Below are 24,986 nucleotides of genomic sequence, written 5' to 3' on the forward strand. Positions count from 1 at the left end.
AAGTCATAATCCCTGTATAAACTAAGGGACAGCTGATGAGTACAATATAAGGAAACAAGTAAAGCAGATTAGCGTGACACACCACCCTCTCAGCGTACCACTCACTTAGCCACTGTCAAGCTTTCTGTATTCAACATGACAAGAGACGGAGGGATTAAGGAGGAGGAGGAGGAGGAGGAGGAGAGGATGGCTCTGGGGATGTCTCCTTGCATGGGAGAAAGACTGAAGTGTCTGAAATTTTAAGTTTGATGATTGATGTTGGCATCAAACTTCCTGATGTTTAGAATCGTAGATTCATAGAACAAAGCAGGTTGGAAGGGACCTCTGGAGGTCTCTCGGTCAATCCTCTGCCCAAAGCAGGACCAAATCAGGTAAGGTTGCTCAGGGCCTTTTCTGGTTGGGTTTTGAAGATCTCCAAGTTTGGAGATTTCTCTGCCTTTTGGGTCCTGCTCCAGTGTCTAACCACACTCATGGTGAAGAAATTTTCCTCATATCTAACTGGAATTTCTAATGTTGCAGCTTGTATCTGTTACCTCTTGTTCTATGACCGTGCACCTCCGACAAGAGTCTGGCTCCATCTTCTGTGTACTTTCCCATTGGGAAGACAATAAGCTTCCCACTTGGCCTTCTCTTCAAGCAATGCAGTTTTCTCAGCCTCTCTCTGAGCATCTTGGTGGCCTGCAGCGGACCACTGCAGGGCAGCCAGCCTGTCCAGCTGATGCTAAAGAGAGGGCTTTTGTTCAGTTTTCTTCCAATTGCAATTGCCCTTCCTCTGTATTTCCATTTTTTTGCCTTATGCACTGGCATAAAGTAGAATATTCATACATGGTAGACTGCCAGGGATTTCTGAAAGTAGCCTGTGGTGTTAACTACTCTATTATATAAATGGGGTCACATACCTAATTAAGGCTCCTTGGGAACCCCCGGCACACAGTCCACTTGTATTTTTCTGTCCAGGAACCTGGGAAGCTGGAATTCATCAGGCAGGAAAGCCGCAGACAGGCAGACAAAACTACAAAGGGCCAGAACAGCAATATTGACCCTTGAATGCATCTTATCAGATGCCTGAGGTGCTCTCCTGGGGTGCTGCCAACCTCTCATTTTCCAGGTAAAAGCAGAGATTTTTATTCCATTACAGTTGTTCTTTTCAGTGCCTGATCTCTATACCTTGGGCTGAGCTGGAATGAATCGCTGGTGCACTTTCAAAACTGTCAAGATCCAATGCATATATGCTTAGAGAGCAGCTAGATGCTGCTCTAATAGATTTGTATTGCTGGTATTAGAGGTACAATTTGACAATCTTGACTTCACTTTCAGAGTTTAAAATCATTTGCAGAAACAATGGGAGGGAAATACCTTCCTCTAATGTAGTCCCAATTTTAAGAGAGCCAAGTGCAAATGTATTGTTTTCTTTCTGTAGACACTTTCTTAGAAAGACAGCAAACGGCTTAGGTAAAAACATACTATCCCTATCTTTCCCCCCAACTGTTCAGTCTCCTAGGTCTTCTAACACTGAGTTAAAAAGCTCCCAGGGTTTCTATGTCTAGTTGACTGTGGGAAAGGGTTTGTTAAAAAAGCCTTGAAAACTAATAGGGTGGAAGAAACGGTAACTGCAAAGAAACTTGAATAACAACCGCAGCTCTATCACAGTCTCATCCTCCCAGCCAGTGTGGTCAAATATGCCGCAGGTAGCTAGGCAGAAGGGCGTACGGGCTGTCAACTTTGGGAGAACGAAGGACTGTTACGACCGAAGAACATTCTTTAACAGCAGGGCCGCAGGGATCCCGCGCACGCGGGGTTGCTGGAGCCCCGTTTGCACCTCCCGGCCGCGGGCAGGAGCGGCTCCCTCCTGCTAGGACAAAACACGCCGCTGCAGCAGTACTCGCATCCCAGCTTCGCAGGGCCCAGAAACCAAAGCCAACTGCAAACGCCACCCAGCCCCGTCTGCCCTGCCTGCCGGAGCCCGCGGAGCTGCTTTCCAGCAGCGAAGCGGCGTTCCGGCCCGAGAGCCGTGAGCTCCGGCCTCCCGGCGCCAGGACCAGCTGCGCTGATGCTCCCCTGAAAGGGCCCGTCCTCAGCTCGGAGCCGAAACGCAGAGCTTGGGTACGCAGCGCTGACGCRGGCAGAGGAGCTTGGCTAAGGCACATCTGCCCGTGATCTCTCCCCAGGCTGCACAGGGAGATGCAGAGGCTATCAGTGTTTTTCCCCAAAGGTTAGAGATGAACCAGCTAGATAAAAATGTAATCAAACTCGTCCCTGAATTTTTCTGGAGTCAGCTTTTTAGTTTGTTCAGAAAAGTCTCCAAGAAAGATAAATGAAATACTATTTAACAAATCTATTTTTTGCTCTCTCTCAAATCCAAATAGCAGCTGTTCCTATTGCCTCACGCTGGGAAGCAAGTGCAATAATGTACACCCTCCTGTGGCAGCACCTTAAAATTGCAGAGATTATATGAAACAACCAGCCATATAGAACACCTTATTTACTGTGCTACTGGAATTGTATATATTTAAGCAAAGATATAGAAAGAAACACATCAGAATGGTGAGTGGGAAAGCATTACAGTACACTGAAAGACACACCAAAAGACAAGGAAATGTGGTATCTGAGAGAAGAGACATTTCCTAAAACCAGAAAAGATTGTTACTATCAACCCCCCCATTCTTCTATAGAGCTACACATCTTGTCACATGTGCCACTTTTGGAGACATACTCTCCAAAAGATTTTGCTTGCTTATCTCTGAAGTTTCTAGGAGGCCAATACCAGGCTGCACTGCCCGCTCTCCTTGCGGCCAAGTCCTCGCAAGACAAGGAAATAGCCGCGCACCGAGGGGCCTGGAAGCTTTTAAAAACAGGAGTCTGGCTCTTCCCTCCTTCCCTGTCGCCTCACCCTCTTACATCCTCAAAATAAAGTGTCCTCCCCCATATCTTTTCCAAAGCCAAAGCATGCAAACCATACTCATCGCAGGCACACGTTTTATTCTGCATTGTCATTAATCTGATCAAGTGGTCCTGCAGCTCAGTACGTTAGAATCAGGCTCTTTCACAATATTGCAGAAGCAAGTTGGAGAGGAAAAATAGAGGTATTAAATCTGTGAATGTTCATAAATGAGAACTGACATTTTCGGGTACCCTACATTTTCAGGAGAGGTTTAATGAATACCCAAAGCAATGACATGAATTTGCTGAGTGTCTGACTGACAAAAATAGACAAAAATAAAATATCTAGTTGATACAGCAATTGGAAGGAAGAATCTCATTTCAGATTAATCTGTACCTCAGTACAGTTATCACTTGAAAGGCTAGATTTAAACTCCTTAATTCACTTTGTGTAATTGCTACGTATAAGTCTGCTATATTGTTGAATAGGAAACAACTATTTACTACAGTTCTGTGATTTTTAACACAAAAAAAGACCTATCTTCTCTTAATCTAATTTAAGTATCTAATAATTCAGTATTACTTGCTTGTACTGACAGAGCTAAAAAGGCTATGAGCCAAGTTCCCCTTCTGAAATACCCCATGCCAGGGGACTAACGGGGTGACACTAGTGCCTCACCGGGTCAGGGTGAAATGCGAACGGGAAGCAGCTCTAACCTCGGAGCCGCAAACGCAAGTGATAAATTCAAGCCACTACGTGAGTCTTCGCATGATCCCTGACGGGTCTCTGGCTCCTGCCTCCCCAAGGGGAGAGCTCAGAGCTCGCTTTCCAGCTCCCTGAAATATTGGAGAAGAAACAGGCTCCAGCTTCTGGGGCAGGCACCGGCGCTTGGCAACTGTATGGCAGCAGTTTCAGGTCTTTGGCAGGCAGGCTGCAAGCGCAGCCACATTATAGCTGTTCTCATTTGGGGACATCTGCTCCAGCACAGCTATTGCTTTGTTTCCTTGCTCAGATTTCTTACATTCTGGCGTATACAGAGAGAAGTTCATACTCTCTTCTAGCATTTTTCATGCAAATGATCTGCAGACAGAATTCATATAGAAAGGCATATTTCTCACATGGGCAGCATTTCAAATAAACGTGGTATTAAGGTAAACATACTGTGCGTGCAGAATTCATCAACATGATGCATATTCTTCAGGGTCTTTTTTGACTTGTCCAAAAACAAATCTGGAAAGGGAGATGTCATAACCACAGCTAAGAAGGTATTAGCTGTTGTTACAGACATCTGAAAGTGTTGCAGACTCTTCTGACACTGCAGCAAAACTGATTGGAAATGGACCACTGTATTTCACCATCAGYGTGGAAAACAGCATCAGATCACTGGACTGTACGTGGCCCTCTGAGGAATTAGTATTACTTACACAACGTTGATTACTTACACAATATCGATACTGTTTAGAAATGCAACTGTTGGTCAAAACCCTAACGAAAAAATTGCACATACACCATTAACTGGGAACTAAAGTAGCTATTTATGACACTTCAATGGCAAGAAAAAAAAAAAACAAGACTTAATGGGCAAGATGACTTTTACTTGTAAAGCTGCTGTGGACAAACAAATAATTACTGAAAAAAATCCCATTTTCAATGACAAAACAGAGATTACAAAATCTTTTTTGAAAATCTTCTGTTTAGCTACCTGTGTCTGACACAGAGGTTTTGGATGACAGTTTCCTGCTCTTTCCCCTTGGAGACGTCCAGCTCCTGCCTCCACTGAAACCAGCAGCAGCTCCCCTTCGCTTTCAGCGGCGCAGGAACACACTCTGCCTTAGAGCTCCCATTTGCAGTACTGAGGAAGCTCTTCCAAACTGGCAACCACTTCACAAAGAGAGGCTTTCCACACCTAGTATTTATTGTGCAGTCCAGGCCTTCATAACGTATCAGTTAAAACTCAAAGTCAGAAATACTTACTTCCACTAGGGATCAGGTCCCTATCCGGAATGAAGAGCTTATATCCGTAGTGCTTTTCCAGAACGTCAGGCAGAATTTCAAGCGCAAACTGCTCCTCGTCATTATTATCACAATCTAAAGCATCAGGATCCACTTTGGTGTACGAAAGATATGCATCGTATTCCTTGTTGTCTGTAAGAAAGCAACATCAGGCTCAGCCCGTTGCTTGCAAAAGCACTATAAAGAGTACAGGGCAGTTCGGCCAAATTGTATTCTTGCTATAAATGATCAAGCATTTCCCCCCAAAATTGTTTCAAGAAAGCCAGTAACATACACCCTGGCTTCCACAGAGACGTTTTCTCAGATCCAGACGAAGGATCCCCTTTCAGCTTTCTGCCACACATTGAGTAACTAGTAACTCTGCCTCATGCGATCGCCATACGCATGTGACACTGCTTCACATCTGCAAAGACCCTGGGCAAAACTCTGATACAAATGTGAAGCTGGAACTTTAAACAAAATTCTTATATGCATCACTAATGGAAGTTTTTTTTTAAGCCTCAACTCCTATGCCTCAGCAGTGCTATGATTATGGGAAAGTTCTGAGCTTTCACTTGAAGAAAGAGAATCCACCCTTGCATGCGTAACTGTGAGAAAACACGACGTGAACGTACACCTCAAGCGAATACCAAATCTGCAGAAAACTATGACAGATAAAAACAAGCCAACAYGTTCTTTCAGAAAACCCTGTAGGCTTTAAAGGCAATGCCATGATTTTGGAGGTCACTTGACCCAGGCCACTGTGAAACATCTGGGCCTCTCAGCACGAGAGCTGGAAGCACACCCAGGAGAGAAGGGGTGCAGGGAGGGCCGTGCCCCGGCACGGTGCCTGCCGCTTGCGCCCGGCTGCCAGGCCTCCCGCCACGATGGGGCGGCCAGCGGGCCGCAGAGGGGCCCACGCGATGCCGCRCCACGCGATGCCACACGCGGAGGTTCAGCTAGAAAGGACAACCTTCCTCCTCCTCTTCCTCCTCCTCCTCCTCCAGGGCTTGCCTCCAGCTCTCTGCATCCGGCACGCGGAGCATAGAGCCAGCAACCGTGCTGGGATCGGAGGCAGCACCAGGATCGAGGCTGGGCAGTAAGAGAGAGAGATTCATGAGAGGGCGAGGGGTCTAAGGCCTTCGCACACCCCCCCTGGTAAATCCAYGCTGGGATCAGGCTGCCTTAGTAACATTTTTCTTTGTTATTCCCCTGCAGTAATGGAAAATAGTATATTGGAAAAGCCAACCTTCAGCAATTCAGTCTCTAGGGAAGAGCACAGCTGCCATTATTTACAGAAAATGAAAAATCAAATAGTTAATGTTGTGAGAACCAAATTGCGTGAATGTAGGATTGCTGAGCACCAATTATCCATAGAAAAATGCATACATGAAAGATAATTAAAGCAGTTAAAACTCATCAATACATTCTGATAAAAAGAAAAAAAAATAGCTAATCATAATACAATGCATTCTTTGATGACCTTGCAACAACGGTTACTTTCTTATTATTCTTTACACAAAGCCAGTTCCATGCGGGTCAGAGCAACAGAAAGCATGTGAATAATTACACCTCTGTAAAAGGCAATTTGCCTAGTGTCACGAGAGCCGTACGGGAGGAGGTCCACCTGGCTTGCTGGTATTTCTCTGAAATCAACAGCTTACTAAAATGGCAGTTATTGATGGAAAAATGACAGAAGAACAAAGAGCAAAGACACAAAGGCCAGGCAGCTTTGGAGGCCTGTCCAAAACCTGCCACCCCTGTCAGAAAGGGAGCCTGACAAAACAGTTTATGAGAAGCCAGCCATCAAGGGATCAGGCAGGCAAAATCCCTGCAAGCGCGTGAGAACTCTGAAAAGGCAGCAGAGCCGTGCATTCCCACAAAGCCGGATACCAGCTGGAGACTGTGAGCGATCCCGGCGCTTCCTAGTCCCCCCAGCCGTGTGGGTGCAGCCCCCGCCCCCGCCAGGCGTTTCCCCTGGCAATGCAAGCAAGAGGCTGCCAGGATGCCAGGAGAACCAGTTCCCGTGGGCGTTAGCGAGTCCACGTCATACCCCTGCAGCCCTGCACACCTCTTCACAAGCCTCGCGTAGATGGCGCGCTAGCAGAAGGACCCACTCGCGCTAGCCCACCGCTGGATCTGCGAGGTTTGGGTGCTGCCCTATCTGGTGCCAGTTTCTAGGTGGCTTCCCTTAATCCTCCGTACTGGCAAAATGTTTTCTCCAAAAACAATGCTACACAAGATACAGGAAGTGAATCACTTCCCCAACACCACTTATATAGGGTATTTTTAATAATAAGATAAAGCAAATCTCTTGAGTTCCAAATCTTCTGTTTTAAAGAAATACATGTGTAAATGAGACACGATCCTGCAACTGGATCTATACAGCTGACCCCTCATGGGAGCTGTGCATGTTCCCACTATAGCCTGCACAGGTGCAAAGAAATGTCCTCATAGATACTTGGGCTTCAGGAACATTCTGCCTCCATGTTTCACTCTGCAGGATCAGAATAAAACACTAGGCTAGAACAGTTCTAAAAATCACACACTGGAAAAATAACAGGTTGTTTTCAGAATTAATGTGCAGACAAAATCATCTATGTACTCACAGAGCTTTCTCTAAACAACTAAGAAGCAATAATCTCTCATAAATGGACCATACAAAAAAGTTACATTAATAAAAATGCAGCAGCTTCACACTGAAACACTACATAAATAAATCAAAGCAATCCGGAGGGAGTTGACACTTTGGGTCACTCTTGGCTGGTATGAACCAGGGAAGTCATGTTGGTATAAACCCATGGAATTAGAGGTAAACTACTTCCAAAAACACAGAATCCCGCCTTTCACTTTCCCCTACGTGAGTATCAGGATAACTATCGATCAGAAAAGCCATAGTATGAAAAAAATATATTTTTATATTTTCTTACTTGCCCATAAAGATTGAGAGAGAGGAAATTTCCTGACTTCTGTCCCTGCTATTTACCATTCCACAGTCTAAAATCCATTGGATGACATTGTAGCCATCCTCCAAAGCTCCCACAGATTTCATTGCAGCCAAACTTTTTCACACCATATCCAACTAGTGATTAGCAGAAAAGTTTATTATTTTGATAATGGCAATGGTAACTGCAGAAAGCAAGAGGTCTGTGCAACTGCACATTGCTTTTGCACAACGGGGGAAATGTGTTGCCTGCTCCCTTTTCAAATCACAGAATCACAGAATGGTTGAGGTTGGAAGGGACCTCTGGAGATCACCTAGTCCAGCCCCCCTGCTCAAGCAGGGTCACCTAGAGCACATTGCACAGGATCGTGTCCAGGTGGGTTTTGAATATCTCCAGAGAAGGAGACTCCACAACCTCTCCGGGCAACCTGTTCCAGTGCTCTGTCACCCTCACAGTGAAGAAGTTTTTCCTCATGTTCAGATGGAAGTGTCTGTGTTTCAGTTTGTGCCCGCTGCCTCTTGTCCCGTCGCTGGGCACCACTGAGAAGAGTCTGGCTCCATCCTCTCGACACCCTCCCTTCAGATACTTGTACATGTTAATAAGATCTCCTCTCAGCCTTCTCTTCTGCAGGCTGAACAGGCCCAGCTCTCCCAGCCTTTCCTCATAAGAGAGATGCTCCAGTCCCCTAATAATCTTTGTAGTCCTTCTACATTCTTGTTTTTAGATACACCATTCAAGACTGCCTACGTGACTCATAAGTATTGCAGTGGGCTATGAGAAGTAGCAATATTTTAATATTCTACTTCAGATCTCTAGCAGATACTAATTATAGGCACATTAATAATATATTAATTATACTGTAATACTAACACATTCAGAATATACTAAATGACACAAAGCACTTGGATTTGGTTCACCACTACTTACTCCAGCCTCATAGGAGCAAGAATGTATTATATTCCTAGCAATTGAATCTTCAATTTAAAAATACATGTTTAGCTTTAGGCACAGAACAGATTATATGCTGCTGAAGTGGGGGGGGGGGGGGGGGGGGCAGGACACACTGAAAAACACCCCGCGTTATTCCTAAACATACGCTCCAGGCAATTTATACACTTCCATTAAATTGTTTTCAGACTCCCAACTAACTCAGCTAACTAGTTAACCGCAATAACAATTGTCCCTAGCTACCACAGTTAGATGGTGGTCTGAAAACAATTTAATGGGAATGTAAAGTGAAAAATATCTAGTGAAAGCCAGCCTAAATACAGTATGGCTCTCAGGAGCAAGTGATCTCAGGCAGACGTGGCATTCCGCAACATGAACCGACTTACACGTGAGGAGTTTTCCTCAGGAATCAGGTTACAAACTGTATTCAAGCCTCTCTAATAGGCTTCTGAACACCTCTTCCCATTCCTGTTTTCTTACAGCACGACCGACCCAGAGACACTTCAGCAAACAGGCTCACTGATTTCCATGGGCTTTGGGAGAAGGTCTTGGGGCCTTACACTGTTGGGTGGTAGGTAGTCTGAACTTAAACTGGCGGCAGCTTATCTTTTGGGGATTCATTTCAGTCCACAGGTTTCATCACTTTGGGCCTCTGAAATCTTTCCATGGGGTATATTCAGTTCCCCAAGAGGCTGCTTACCATCCGCCGCTTCGTCTCCTCCAAAGTTCTGCCGGTAGAACAGCATCAGCTCTATGTTGTAGCACTTATAGATGGTCACAAGCAAAACAAGCAGAAGAAGGATGGCTCCCAATCCCCCAGCAAGCTCTATTTTGTAGATCAAATCTAAAATTAGCAAGGAAAAACAGAAAGGTTATGATCTTTCCGAACTTTAATTGCTCTAATCCATTGTACAATCCCACATGCAATTGCACAGCTTCCTGTTAGAACCACTGTAACATTAAGGATGCCTAATTTTTTGTTCATTACCTGTTATTTAACTTTACCCATTTACTCCTTCTACTGCCAGTCTGAAATTGCCATCCAGAATGCATTTGAGGCTATAATCATAATTCTTCTGCAAGGGAATTATGTAGTGACTTTACACTGAGGATTAATCAATCTTTAATGAGCTTGCAGAGTTTGACTGAATCTTCTGTCTTGGCAAAGCGCATCTAACGCTGTATGCAGCATGTGGGAATAGATATACTAGATATATTCTACCCCCCTCTATCTAGTCCCCCAAATTAATATTAAACTTCACTTTTATATCAGTCGATAAGTTGATGTGACCTGCCAAGCCAGGCCTTCAGCTGAATCACTGGAGAATTAATTCAGCATCTAGAGCACCCAAGATAACCCGAGAAGCCAGGAGCACACATCCGGCTGCTAAGAGCTACTTTGCTTGAGTTGTGATGGCTACTGACGAAGTTCTCGCATGTTTGTTTAGTACACATTATATTTTAATGGGAACTGGCACTAGTTAAAATTTCCTACTGGGATGCTTTTGTTAGGAAATATCACAAATGGTTTGTCTCAAAGTACTTCACAAATTCATTCAAACGCAATTATCCATCTTTTACAGCTGGGGAAACAGAGGCATAGGAAAGTGAAGCAACGTGTTCAAGGTCATTCAGCAAACCAATGACAGACCTAGATAAAAAGCATAAAATACCAATCCAGTGCTTGACCTGAGATCAGACGCTAACTTTCACAGTATTGTTGCTTAGCCTGAAATATCCTCTGAACACAATATTGCTAGTAATACCACTTGGCGTATTACATAGCCATAAAAGACACAAGATGACAACAGCCCCAACAGCCTATATTAGTTTAGATAAGATGTCATGAAGATATTTACTGCTGTGATAAATACAATGTGAAGATGTAAAAACTATAATACTAGAAAGACATAAAGTTTTTGTGATCTTCACACTTCTGAAAAAAAATTACTGGTATGTCATTCGTGTAATTTTCAAGACAAAAAAAAAATTAGCTGTGTATCTTTGGGGGTTACTCTTGCCTTCCCATGCCTTGTATTTCAATAATTAACATCAGATGTCAAGTTATTCCCAATTTACAGTATCTCTGGTGTCTGTCTGGTAAGAAGTCAGGGACTAATAGATGGAAAAAGTCCATTATAATAGCTATTTAATCTCTCTGAGAATACAGGGAATTCATAGGACTTTAATTACACTGCATGGTAAAGTTGGCATATGCTCTTGAGATAAATCTGGTCAAATGGAGAGCAGAGTTGGTTAAAATCATTTTTCAGTGAAAAAGCAACTTTTTATGTTGTACTGAAATTTTTCTCCCAGGAAATTGAGATTATTGCAAGACTGCCAGTTTAGACAGAGAGAAAATGGAGGGCATTCAGTTGTGTCTAAATTGACCTATGCTACCTTGCAGAGTAAAGGTCCAAGGACAGAACCTTTTGTATAGATTGTATTATTATTATGTTGTATAGATTTGCTTTTGCCTTTCTAATACTCATCCTTCTGCCCCATAACTCCCCTCACCTCCACACTTAAGAAGGCTTTTCCTTATTTCTGTTCTACAGTGGAGGCAATGGAGAAAAGCCCAAAATGCTCAGTTTTCTTGCCTCTCCAGCTCGGGCACTGCCTCTGATTAATGCCTTTCTCCTCAAGTGGTTCTCACTGAAGTCAATAGGAAAGGCAGTTGAGTAAAACCCAGGGAAGGAGTTGAATCTGGCCTTTTGCCATAATAGTGATTGAAAATCAGTAAGTAATCATATTCAGATAGATTCCAATGAAAAATAATATAAAAGGGTTCAGCCACACACATTTTATACAGGATTATGCTCCTTGAAATATTAAAAGTCCCGTAAATACTAACAAGCAAGAGCCAAATATATCCTAGAAGGTTCCTCATTGTTAGTTACAATATCAGTATCAAAAACCCATGTTTCCTTTATGTCTTGAACAAAGGCAGCCTTCCTGAAATTAAGTGTTGAGCCAACGTCATTGTAATATTTACTTTTGTCTAAATGCACTGCTTCTTTCCACTAAGAGCAYGGACTGATTTTATTCTGCAGTTCTTGACAACTTATTCATGTTCCAGGGCAGTTATTTTATAGTGTACTTAAACTTCAGTCAGAAAAATACTGGACTGTTTTCAAATTCATTTGAAGGGAATTTTGAACTACTTCCACAACTTCAGGGATAAATAGGTGTGTACTGTCACTCCCTGTAATCCAAGTATCAAACATCCTAGGACAGCACGGAGGGAAAAAAGAAAAAGCAACTTATTTTTTGCACTACATGAAAGCAAATAACAAAGTGTTCCTGAAGTCAGTCAGTAAAGAATATGATAGAAAGCAGACAGTGGCATTCAGGTCTGAGGAACAAGCTCAAATCTATCTTTGCATTGGTAGGGCTAGGTGGCTGAAGCTGGATTTGGTTCTTTTTTAGGCAAAAAAAACCCAAACTGAATGATGATACATGCTCTGGGGCTGTCCATACACTAATGCTGTACAGACATCATTCTTGGATTCTTATAAAGCATTTTTGAGGACTCGACCACTAATCCAGCAAAGACTTCAACATATTTTACCCTAAATACTTGAGCAGTTTCTTTTGCTTCATTTTGCTTAAAAATAACCACCTGTTATGAAAACAGTAACTAACTCTAGAAACTCTTATTCTACAGCTATAATTTCATTTTGGTTTTTATTCCTGTCTTTTATCTCAGCCTTCCTAGTTTAGTTGGACTCATGAGTCATGCTAGTTTGGGTGCACATGGCGGGCTGCAATCACACCTTTGAAGCGAGGGCAGACATAACTTACAGACAAGCACCTCCTGCCAAATGTGGAAAAGCTAACCCTTAGCGGGCGGGCGCTTGGGAGGGAGAGGGGTTTCTCTGACAGGGAGAGCTGTACTTTCTCTTCACCTTCCCTAAGTCTCCCAACTCCTGCAAAACTGCAACACATCACAACAAGAATCCATGATCCCTTCTCTGACATGCACAAAAGGATACTGGTCAACACACGGATACTGGTTCTACCAGTCCTATCCTAAATCCTATCATAGATCAGTAAATATACTAGTATTTCCTGGCTTATGAGTACGCTACAATCAAACACAAGCAGGAGAAAGCTAGGATAAGAAGTTTTTATATCAAGTTGCAGAAGGGAAAACTTTGGTCAAGAATTCCTAAGAACATAACAAATACGCTAACAAATAAGACAACGGGACAAGCAAAGGACAGTGGAAATACTGCGAATAAACAGCACTTGAAGAGATTGAATCTCTATTCAGTAAATATTCTATCTATCAATATTCTATCTCAGTAACTACTGAGAGTGCCTGAGGGGCCTTCTACAGCCACAATGCAAAAAGAAATGAAATAGTAGCTGAGAAGTGATCCTTTCCACCTCCAAATTCTGTACTCAGCAGTGTTTCTTCCATAATTTCAGCAGAGTTCTGAAATGTCTGCATTTCCTTGTTATAAATAAACCTGCTTGTTATTCTAATATACGCAACACAGCAGAACATTTAACAGTGTCAACAAAGATATACTTACTATCAGTCGTATATTTATTGTGTTCGATGGATGGAAAAGTAGAATGCTTTTTGCACTAAAGAGGTTAATCCTTCATCATGATGACCAGATTCCTTAATTAAAGCTGTGATGTCCTGGTAATTTGGATGTTAAATATTCATTCATGTGTGTTCTGCATCACAACTGTGTGCCCTTGTTTTTCAGAGTGGTTTGCACCTTCTGTGTTGTGTTTTATCCCCACTACTTCGCACAAAGTCTAATCTATGCTATGCCTCCTTTCTAGAGGGACATAAAGCTTTTCCATGCATAGGAAATTAGGAAATCGTGCAAGCAGGACTTGATCCAATAGATTTTGGTAGGACTGAATAGTTTACATTCATACATAAAACCTGCGGGTCATGTGTAAGAATAGGAACAAAGAGGAACATTGACCCAAGGATCTCCTCTCCCAGTAGCCCTTCTTTGTCCCAATAACCCCTATCCCTCACCTCTGCTTTTATACAGGTTATCTGAGGGCAAAATTATAGCTATGAAACAGCATTTAGCATCCAGCACGCTTTTAGCTGAACCTCCTGAGCAGGGAGTTCGTTTGTGCCATGGTCATGTCTACGCTAGGTCAGAGGTCAATCTGCAGCATGCTCAGGTACTAACGGCAAGAAAAGCATACATGGGGGGGAAGAAGCACTGGGAGAGCAGAGCTGCTGAGTCCATATCATGGTCCCAGAAGGGCTTCTGCAGCCCCTTAGAAAACACATGCCACCATGGCTTCCCTCCTGCTGCGGCTGACTTGGCTAGCGGCCGCTAGCTAGGGCAGGGCTGTGCGTTGCACCAACACGTCTCCTACTACTGAGGGAGATGTAGGCCTYGACATTGCTGCAGCCAAAAAGAAAGCTAAGCTCTTCCAAGTATACAGTCTTAACCTTCAACAGGTAGCACTCTGACTCCTCTCTGGCTGGGAGATCTTTTCCTGGCTCACTCTTTTCCCCCGCTTTCCACTCACTAACTCTGAGCTAGTGGAACATTTTGAAGGTATTTGTTTTTATGACGTCTGCTGAATGAAAATGAATATAAATGAAACGAATAGAAACCTGGCCCAATCTTTCCCTACAAACTGCATCCTAAACTCTGCACTGACTCCCTGATCTTGCCTGGGGACCCGAACTGAGCGATCGCACGTGCAAAGCTGTAGCGGCAGCACCGGGCTTCTGAGCTGCTTCAGCAATTTGCCTCTAAAGCCAGGACGCTGGCAATTGCCGATTCCCTTCCCTGTCACAGCCCATTGAAGCCATCTCCAAACAGTGACCCTTCGGTGGGATCTCACTGGGAGCGTGGTGGCTGGAGAGGGCTAGCTTTGTTAGTGGTCTGTAAGTACACGGAGGATGGGAACACCACTGGGTTCACAGGCTGCGTGTGTGCCCAGTGGAAACATTTATTTTTCTCTTTTGGTAAACTAATTTACAGCCAAGAATAACAGCAGAGACCTGGACAATTTATTAACTCTGCAGTCAATCTCCTGTGCTGATGGCTCTGTGGTTTCCCATTACTATTGTATTCCAAGTGTGCAGTCCTTCCTCGCTTTCCAAACAGCTACTGTTTTACAGCTTTTGTACCTGTTAATACCCTGCATTTTTAAGAAATCACAGTCAGATTTAAATGTCACCCTACTTACAGATAGGAGAGGTTGTTGAACTAACCTAATAATGGTAATGAGATACTGTTACACCCCTTAGGATAATGACTTCTACAAACAGCAGAGCATAGCAGCCCCTTTTAATTCGGAACATGCAAAACCAAAAGGTTTGCTTTCTCCTACAGATGATTTGTCAGTACCGGTATTCCCACTTCTAGGTAGAGTATCAAGGTAACACAATGATGGGGTAATTCTCCACTGATTTGTAGCTCCCATTGCAATGTTTTCATTCCTGTTGCAGTTAAAAATCAAAATGCATGGCAACTGTTTCAAGTGTTCAATTTAAACAGGAAAGCTAGGAAGTGGAGAAATATGAGAACATCTGACCTCACTGCTGAGCTACATTTTATAAGAAATGCACATTTTAACTCTCTCTGTCACACCATTACCTGTGGGGTGTAGTCCATCAACTCTAGGTCAAGTTTGTAGGGTGTTTAGACTGAAATACTTCCACTGACTTTATTGGTAACCTGATTCCAGGCAAGCACATCACCTGCAAAGCTTATTCACTAGTGACTAAAGAACAGTTCATTAAATTTCTTTACAAATGGTAAACTGAAGCCATAACCCAAATGCATGTTAGCTCCACTCAGCACACACAATTCCAGCCTGGGCGCGAGAGGCCAGCAGGACCCTCGCTCCCGGCTCGGTGGCTGGCTCTGACGGGTGGTTTCTCAGGTGGGTGAGAGCACAGGTGGTTACCTTTCTTGCGCAGAAGAACACTAGCATGCTTCYGTCCGTTTCTGTTTTCCACATGGCATGTATAGTTAGCCAGATCTGCCTCTTCCACAGCATCAAAGATCAGTGTCAATTCAACTTCCTTTTCTCCAAGATGTTCTCTGAGGAGTCTGAAAGGAAGGATACAGCCTTCTCTTAATTGAATTAAAAAGAGATGGAAGATGCCTTAACGAACCATGACTTGTCAGCACAAGATATAAAGTGTCCCAGGCCTCTTGCACTCCCAGAGAAGGACTTAGAGGAAATTAAAGGTACCTGGAAGAAATTTAATACAGGCATCTTTTGGGCTGTCCAAAAGCCTCTTTTCTTTCCATGTCTGCAGCAAGGAGCTGAACCAAGTGTAGGAAGAGGGGCAGTGAGTGCAACAGTTGCATGTAGCATGTTTACCTCAGCTCCACCGGAATTAAAGTGCTAAAAACAATGCTTCTTTTTAAAGTAGCAATAAGCATTTACTAAGCCACAGCTGAACAAATTATAAGGCAATATTTTAAAGGCTGTGTCTTGCTCTACATTTTAATGCAGTCGGAGAAGCAGCAGCAGAAGCTATGCTACCCTGTGGAATTCTCCTTTTTTTTGGGGGGGGGTGGGCCTAGATTTTGACTTTAAAGGGGGACAGTGTCAAGAACAAGAGATCTTTGCTCCTTTGAGAGCGCAGAAGGGAAATGCAAAATCCCCTCTAAAGGAGTAGAAAGCTCTAGCAGAATTTCAGGCCAGAGGTACAGTCTTTTCATGCGATTATTCTAATGTGAACACTAAAACAAATGCAAAGTAAATGCAAGCGTTTTCTGATGATGACTTAAGACTAAAAATAAAACACCCTATTCCCTCTAAAGGCTTCTTATCAGCTGCTCAAGATAGTTATTGGTTCTTTGAGCAAGGAAATGTAATGTCAAATATAATCTGCCAGATCCATTTGATCCTGTTAGTGTACTGTTGCATAACGTGTAAGGAGATAAACACAAACTGCGTGATGCACTCACAGGCCAAAGACTGCGACTGCACTAGTGCACGTAGTACTGCTGTGAGCCTAGCAGGGTGTTACTGAGAAAAGACAGCGTAGTGCACTAAGAGGCAAAGGTATTATAAATAAGATTGAAGCTCATGAAAAAAAGAAATGTTTTCTCTGGGGACTGATGCATTAAGGGCAATCAGACACAAGGAAGATGGGCCATTAATCGGAGTGCTGTTTGTGCTTGGACACTGTTTCTCCTGGACAGCTTAAAAGTTTTCATTAACAGCAACAAACACCAAACTTCTCTATTACAAACCAAAGTTGTTCTGGGTGTTCAAAAACCACGTTTTCTTATGGACAGTAAATCATTTCACACAGCAAATGTGAATCTCTGCATTTGAATACAAATCAGAATGGAAGTGTGTGTGCATTGCACTTGAGAATCAAAAATCTAAACCTGACTGTTATAAACCACATATTTACGGTAAGACTTCAGACAGCACATAGCTTTTAAAGGCTTACGTGATCTGACAAAAACTCAGAGGACAAAACCGAGTATCCACAACAATTTATCTTCTTCCAGTATAGCTGAAAAACTTGCAAAAAAGCAAGTGCAAAAGCATTTGTTTAAGAACAGGTATATATCTTGTTTTGGAAAAGGTTGAATTGCATCTTTTTTTGCAAATTTACCCTCATTTATTGTGTACTTCTGCATTTTCTTATTCTGGCCCTGACTCCAAGTGCTGAAAAAAATAATGCAAGAAATGCTGAATTTGTATCACTTCTGGCCAGAATAGAAACTGCCCAAGAGACCCCGATCTGGTTACAGACTCGAATCTTTTACTTGTGTTTCATCAGTCTAAATAGCTGAGAGTCTGATAAATCAATTCTCATTTACTTATTAATATTCTATGTATACAGTGAAATATTTTGAACTTAGGAAAGTCTTTCTTCTCTGTTGGTAAACAACATGCTCCACAAATTTTAGCCTACAAAGCACGCTACAGGGAACAAATAAAACCATTAGCAGAGAAGATATCTGGGACATTAATCTGGAGCGCTTTGTGAATGTTCAAATTGTCTTGTGTTTATTACAATCAGCATATTTTACGCATGGTAACAATTATGAAGACAGATTACAATTAAGATAAAATAAACTATTATTGTGAATCTATTTAAAATAAAATAATCAACCCTTAACCTAAATTTAAATAATATCTGATCATCTAAAGAAGAAGGTTTCATAAAAAGGAATATGAACTTAGAATTTTTTTCACTTATTTTCATGTTAATTGCAATCTCTATGGAGACAACTCCTTAGAACATGCTTTATCATGCAAATGCTAACAGATGCTTAAACATCATGTCGGTAACAAAGTGTAGGAAGCTTTTACTGCGGTTAAACCTTTTATTTCTGCTTTTTTATTTTTTTTTAAACCAGTGCTATACAGCTTATGATCAATTAGTGTCACCAATAAACACAGTCACCTAAAATTTTATAATATGTGTACAACCTTTAATTGATTGCATTTTGTAGTTGGTCCAGAGAACACCAAGCACAATATTTGGGGGGAAGAAAAGGAAAACAGTGWCAACAAGTTAGACTTTAAAGATGCAACAGTGTTCACTCCACATGCGTAGATGAATTTCTGTCCCTGTCAGGGTTGGTGGGAACTTTGCCAGTAACGTTACCAACATAGGTCAGTTCCCACAAGTTGAGAAAATAATGGCTTTTTTCTGGTTTGATGGACAAACTGTAAGTGTAATTAGATCATTTAACGCATACATAGATCGATGGTGCTTGTCAACTCCCAATAAACAGGAGGAAAGGAAAAGATGTGGGTGAAATGAAAAAAATTTTTCTTTTTGCTCAAGCTGCAGCATTTTATTTGATCTAAAACAAAACATTTTATTTTGCCTAGTGGTTATTTCTCACTTAAGAAAAACTGAATTAAACAAAGTGTCATTTCAGACTAAAAATGTTTTTCTTGAAAAATGTCCAGTGTTTCACATTTTTGAAAGTTATGTCATACTTTTCCCACTGTGTTTACTCATTAAGTTGAACCTGAAGTTACAAATGCTTCTCCTCTGAAATGATGTTTTCCTGAAATTCTCACATTTGATATGATCACAGATCTAAAGGCTATAAAAAGCTTCACCTGTGTCTCTTCGCAGAAACAAGACATTAATCCAAACCTTTACTAATCTGCATGTGAGTTGGGACTTATCAAAAAGGCAAACTTTTATTCCTTAGATAGTTGAGGATCTGGACTGTTAACAGGGATGCGAACTTTAGTCCTTACTTCAGATCATTGTTAACAATAGYCTGTAGATAAAAGAGCTTATCTGCATGCATGTAAGTACTCTCCAAAGAAAAGTAGTTCAACTAACACCACGGCACGGTGGTCTTTGCTCTCAATCACTTCCCTGCATCCTGGTTCTCATTCTCTGCCTGTAAATTGTCTACTTAAACAGCACAAGTTTTTCAGGAGAGGGCTGTCATTTCCCTACTTCTCTGCAAAGTACCTAAGACATCGCGTAAGCGGTGATGGTAATTCTGCCTTCCTCCTTCAGCCTCCTCTCCTAACGCAACACAGCAGCCACATCTTGTCTGAGCATTTTGCACCCACCAATTAACTTCCGCGGATGAGATGGCAGAGTGCTGAATTAATCAGCAAGAGGAGATAAGGCTGCAGTTTAAAATGTCTCCATTCACCACTTCTCAGGCCTCTAGAATGAGTTAAACTATTTCCACTTAAAAAAGGAGAAGGGAGGAAAAAAAAAAAAAAAGACAAACATACTCTTCAAGCTGAGCATTATGAGGTATCTGCAAAGTGTTCTGCAGTGTTGCCCGAAAACGAAAGAGAAGCAACTCACAGGCGGCCGGGAGAGTAAGATTTATCCCTGAAAATACTTCTTTGCTGTGGCAGAGAGATGGGGTTGAAATTTGCTCTGGGCCTCTCTGATAATCAGGTGCAACTGACAGCTCTGCAGGCAGGCTTACAGACTAATTCCTTGTTTAATAGCCTCATTCAATTTACATGACATTTTTATTATTGCTGGGGAAAACCCATCCATCAAGCAAAGTCTCCTTCTCCTTTTCCCCCTATGAATTTCTAACATTTGGGGAGCTTAATTCAAGGGCAGACAATGAAGCTGGTAAGAGAGGGGTCCATCACCTGTGCCCTGCAATGCTGAGTAGTTGCTTTTTATTATGAGGCTCTCTAACAATGCCTAATAAATAATTGTAAACCCAGGGCTACACGTATTATTTATGGTGAATAGTACTTACCAAAACAAACAGCTCCATGGCTTTGATTTTAACAGCAATGCTCAAGTCACGTGCATCCTTATTTCAGTGCTTTCATAAAAGTGCACAGACTAATTGACTTGTAAATAAGCATACCAGAGATAGTGATGGGTGTTTTAGATCCCTACAATGCATTTATGCGCAAACCTGTTCCCTCACCAAGTACAGAAGATCCAGCAACACAATGGATGGATACAGCACCAGAAATTCAGAGTTCTACCTCCAAATTCACGGACCAATTTAAGATAGGGGATGTAGAGTTAAAATATTAAACACTTGTCAAAGGAACAACACATGGAGTGTTTTGGTTCAGTTGTAACAATCCCCAATTACGTAAAGTTTCTCAGCATTAACAGAAGTGTGTTGATAATACCATATAGAAGCAAAGCGATGGGAAAAGTGTCTAATTGGCAAGTCCACTGCGGGTCATCAAGCTTGCAACATCCATGATATTTTTCGAAATACGCCAATAAATAGGACTGGGTGGAAGATGTGGACTGGCTCAGGCACTGATAGAACAGTTAGTGCTGCTTAGCTTTGCTAAGTCAGAACACCCATAATGGGACACATAAGCAAGAGCTGTCACTGTGGAAAAGTCATTTGCAAAAAGTTCCTACTGCAGTTGCCATAGCTACTTCTAAATCAAAAAAGGGATTGCCTGTGCTAGTGCTGGTAATGATACAGTAGGTTTTGGTAAATGCTATGCTTTTAATGCTGGCTGCAATGCAGGAGACTGGGTATGTGGTAAGTAGCTTTACTGAAGACAAGACTCACTGAATTGCGAGGGGTCTATAAATTGAGTCAGAGCATTTTAACGGAGAGAGGAAAGAAAACTGTAATGCAGTTAGTTTGAATCAAGAATATGGAATGAGATGAGGCAAAGACATACAGGAACAACCTTTTCCAACTCAAGTTTCACTCACAGAAATGCACATAAAGGACCAGTTTGGACCTGTGCTAGCACTAGAGGGCTCTTTAAATGCAAACCTCAAACTGTCCTTCTGATGTGAAGGAAGAATGTGACCAAAATCACTCTGTTCATATAATGAGTTAAATGCTCATTACTTGCAATGGCAGCAGTTTCCAATAATTGTCTTTTGTGGTCAGAAGCCCAGAAAGGGATTGTACATTTAAAGCCTTCTGATAATAAAGGATAAATTCTGTCTGTATGCAATTAAGAAGCAATGTTAGGTCAGTTATTTTAGTTTATTTTAATAACTAGTAGTTATTACTAGCGGTTATTATGGACTGAACTTCAAATTATTGATCACACAATAAATTAAAGGAATCTTTCTCTCTGCCTGCTTTCCAAAATTACTTTTAGAAGAAAGAAAAAACTCTGAAACTAGACCAAAAGTGAGCAATGGAACATGTAAAGACTTTGGCTTTCTTTGTGATCTACATTCATCACCTGTGTAGAGGAGCTGGGACCACCTTGTCCATTGTATAATCCTAGCTTAGTCCTTGCCCAAAGAGCTATTGATCAAGTAATTATTTATCAGGGGAGATAAGAAGATGCTCTCAGGTACAAACTCCATGAACATTCATGGGGATACAAGTGATTTTTTTCATTACAACTGGTACAGCATATGAAAATCAGCATGTGGAACAAGCCAAGCGCAAGCTGGGTATCAGACACCCTCACGCAGTGACTTCCTTCTCTCCCTTAAATGCAAGTGTGAAGGAACAAATGCTACCATCTTTAGAAAGTCCTTGTTAAGCCATATTGAGAACAGTATCATGGGCAGCCAATACATTTAGTAGAGAAAAAGTACAGACACTTTGACAGGGGACCATTCATCTTTAAGATTAACACTGATGCTGAAATTAATGTCATCTTGCCAAAGACTGCCACGAGGGGCAGTGACAGGGGACAGCAGCATTTCCACATGAGGCTCAAAGTCGGAGACGCGGCAGCTGCCAGCATGGGGATTTGGTGATGGATTCTCGGGTGCATGGATAGCAACTATGTCTCCAGAGTTTATCCCCTGGAAAGGAGAGGGAGGAACTCACACTGCCCTGCTTCCAAGTCATTCATCACTTGTTAGACAGCTCAGATTAAAAACGTGTTTAAAAATAAAACAGGCTTTTGGGACATACCATATACTTAACAGTAAATACTCCAAAAAGTACCTGACTTCGCCTTCTCTTATATGACCTTCTAATTCTTCAATGAATTTTTCCCCTTTCATCCAGTAGATCATGGGGCCCGATTCTCCACTGAATCCGAAGAAGGCTTTGCAGGCCACAGTCAGCGGGTTGCCTGAGGATGACAATCAGAGCAGTGGTTAGACCCATCGGCATGGCTACTAATGAGAGAATGATTGCATCAAATCTCAATGCTTTAGATAAAACTCCACATTTAAAACTGAATAAAAGGGGGAATAACTATAAACCACAGGAAAAAGGATGATGTGGATTTGAATCTATAGCAAACAGCTGTGGAATGAAACTCTGAGGTTATCCATCATTTCATTATTCTTGGCAAGATACCATGTGAACAATGGGAGGGTATGGAAATGGCGGCAATGAAGGGTGATGTCAGATTGGTTGTTAAAAAGAAAGAGGCTTCTTTGTCAGGCTCTTGGGAGCTCCACCAGGACTGGAGAGTGCCCTCAAGAGGCAGATATTTCACTGAACTTACTTATGGCTGCCTATCCACCTGTAAAAAAGACATAGTATTAATTTCTTCCTCACTTAGACAGAAATCAAATGTTAATGGAGTCTTAGTAAGCTGTTCAGAGAGCTTTTAAAGATCTCCAAGTAATAAGAGATGCCAGTGAGCACCTAACAACACTTGTGTTACTTTCAACAGCCTTCTGGCAAAGGACCGAACTTCAAAGCATTGCTCAAGCAATAGGGTAAAGAACTCTCCCTTTCAGCTCTTCAAAAATATTCCAAAAGAAAGAAAATAAAATTTGGAAACTAGATCAGATTTCTCTCCAAGAATTCAGTGTTTAGATGGTTTTCTGTTTGGCTAGGGCTTTAGCTGTACTAGCTAGTCAAACACTCTGCAATGCTTAGGCTGCCAGGACAGATGGTCGTCTGCCTGCAGAAGAAAGAAAAAAGCCTCAAATGAAGCCAGGAAATTTAGGAGAACCATGCCCATTCCCTGAGTACGCAAATACAGCTGTTGCATCCACTTCTCTTTGCCCACTTTACCTGGCACAGGTGCTCCAGGTCACAAAGTGGCTGTGAAGTTACCAGCGTATATGGGAGGACAGGCTTCATCTAATGGCAATGAAATCTCCTATGAATCTTCCAGGACTTGAATCAAATGCAGAGTCCAAATAATGGACTTCACTATATTTGGAAGAAATGTTTTACTATGCTACTCATTCATAGTGCTGGTAGGAGACTCTTTTGACCTTGAAATAGAACAGGCCTACACTTTTCATGAAGGGCTAGTCATTTTGAGCACACCACTTGGTTGAGCATGAGCTAACAAACTTCCTGCACCTTAATCAGTTACCTCTTGCGTGCTCGGCAGTGACAACTGACCGTGTGCGTATTCAGAGCATATCAGAGCCGTATGCTAAGATGTCTTTGCCTAGATCTCCAAAAAGCTGTGCTTGTAGTTGTCTGTCCATAATTTCAGTGCCCAATTTAAGGCATGTCAAAAGAGCCTGATTATTCAGGAAGTGTCGCATTCCCAGACACTGAAAATCCGCCGCCTTTAAATTGTTTCCAAGTCAAGAGCCAAAATTACAAGTCCTTCTCAAACATTAGGAAAAAGAAAAGAAAGCTTAAAGGCTGCACTTGAGTTAAACTACGTTTCTCAAAAAAACCAGCAGAAGACAAAAATGGAAAGGAAATCAGAACGTTTATCCTGAAAATGTTTTACAAAATCTTTCATTATCTCCATATTCACTATGAACTCTGGTACCACAGCTGGCCTCTGAACACGTGCTGATGCTTACAGATTATATACGACCAGCTCAACTGTCCCATATACATGAAAGGGTGGATAATCACAGTACTTTGCACATCCCACAACACTGACCATAGTCATAACGTTTCAAACTTCGTCAACTGATGAAGAGTCTAATGACATTTCTAGGCAAATATTTAATTGCACTACAGGACACTATCAAAGAAGTCTGTTTTATTCTGCTGCCTATCTCATGCTCACAGGGACGAAGGGCAGCCCTGCAAGGTGCTGAGTGCCTTCCACAGCTGAAGGTGAGAATTTGAGCCTCTGGCTATATCCATCTCACATTTTTCTAGCGTGCTGAATGCCAGCTGCGAGGTCTTTTGTGCTGCCTGCCTCAGAGTCATGATATGTGTCTCTTTAAATACCACTTAGTGATTCCTAGCATGTGGCTGCTCAGTCCATGTTTGATTTTAATGGAAAAAGACAATTATAGCAATGTGAAAAAGAAAAAGGCTAGATATGGCCTATCAGCAATGACAGTATATGCCTTTTACTTGGCAAACCATGCTGGACATTAAGTGTTACAGGCATAGTATTTTGCAGGGTGTGTTTTTTTCCTCAAACCAGCATATTTTTACTTAAAAAAAMCCCTGAAGAAACAAAAATATTCCAAAGTGAGTCTAAGATTTCTATACATGCAGAGTAAATAGCCTGAGGTGGTATGTTTGGTCTGAAGAAATAAAAACATTTCTATACAAATAGGAAAAGCTAAAAAAAATAGCTGTTGGTACACGGCTTCTGGAATAAACAAACCCAATGTATGGTTCAGGGAAGAAGCGTCGGTACCCTTTATCGCAACGGCCTGTATGCCCTGGACTTGCCCATGCAGATCTATTTCCCAGCTTTGCCATCAGGGAAAATCTGCAGAATAAACTAATTCAGCCAATGGTAACCTTTAGTTAGAGCTTCAACTTGGAGCCTGGGACTGGCCACACCTGAACAAACCCATGGTCATCTGCTAACCCATCACTGATCACAGAAAGGTCTAAGCAATTGTATCACATGGAACAACGTATTTTTATCTCAGTAGCAGAACGATGCATGTTTTGGGTTCAGCTGATCTGTCCTTGGGTAGA

General features: G+C 42.1%; 1 protein-coding gene across 1 annotated transcript in view; it reads right to left on the reverse strand.

The window, feature by feature from the left end:
• IL1RAPL2 (interleukin 1 receptor accessory protein like 2) overlaps window positions 1–24,986 on the reverse strand; it is a 456,662-nt gene that overhangs the window by 5,114 nt on the left and 426,562 nt on the right. Inside the window, exons 8-11 of the mRNA XM_026061041.1 lie at window positions 22,110–22,239; window positions 15,679–15,824; window positions 9,467–9,610; window positions 4,856–5,026 (exon numbers count right to left, since the gene is read on the reverse strand). Of these exons, the coding sequence (XP_025916826.1) occupies window positions 4,856–5,026; window positions 9,467–9,610; window positions 15,679–15,824; window positions 22,110–22,239 (591 nt within the window). The remainder of the gene's footprint in view (window positions 1–4,855; window positions 5,027–9,466; window positions 9,611–15,678; window positions 15,825–22,109; window positions 22,240–24,986) is intronic.

This window comes from Apteryx rowi, unplaced genomic scaffold, assembly GCF_003343035.1.
Source record: "Apteryx rowi isolate R43461 unplaced genomic scaffold, aptRow1 scaffold_174, whole genome shotgun sequence".
NCBI lineage: Eukaryota > Metazoa > Chordata > Aves > Apterygiformes > Apterygidae > Apteryx > Apteryx rowi.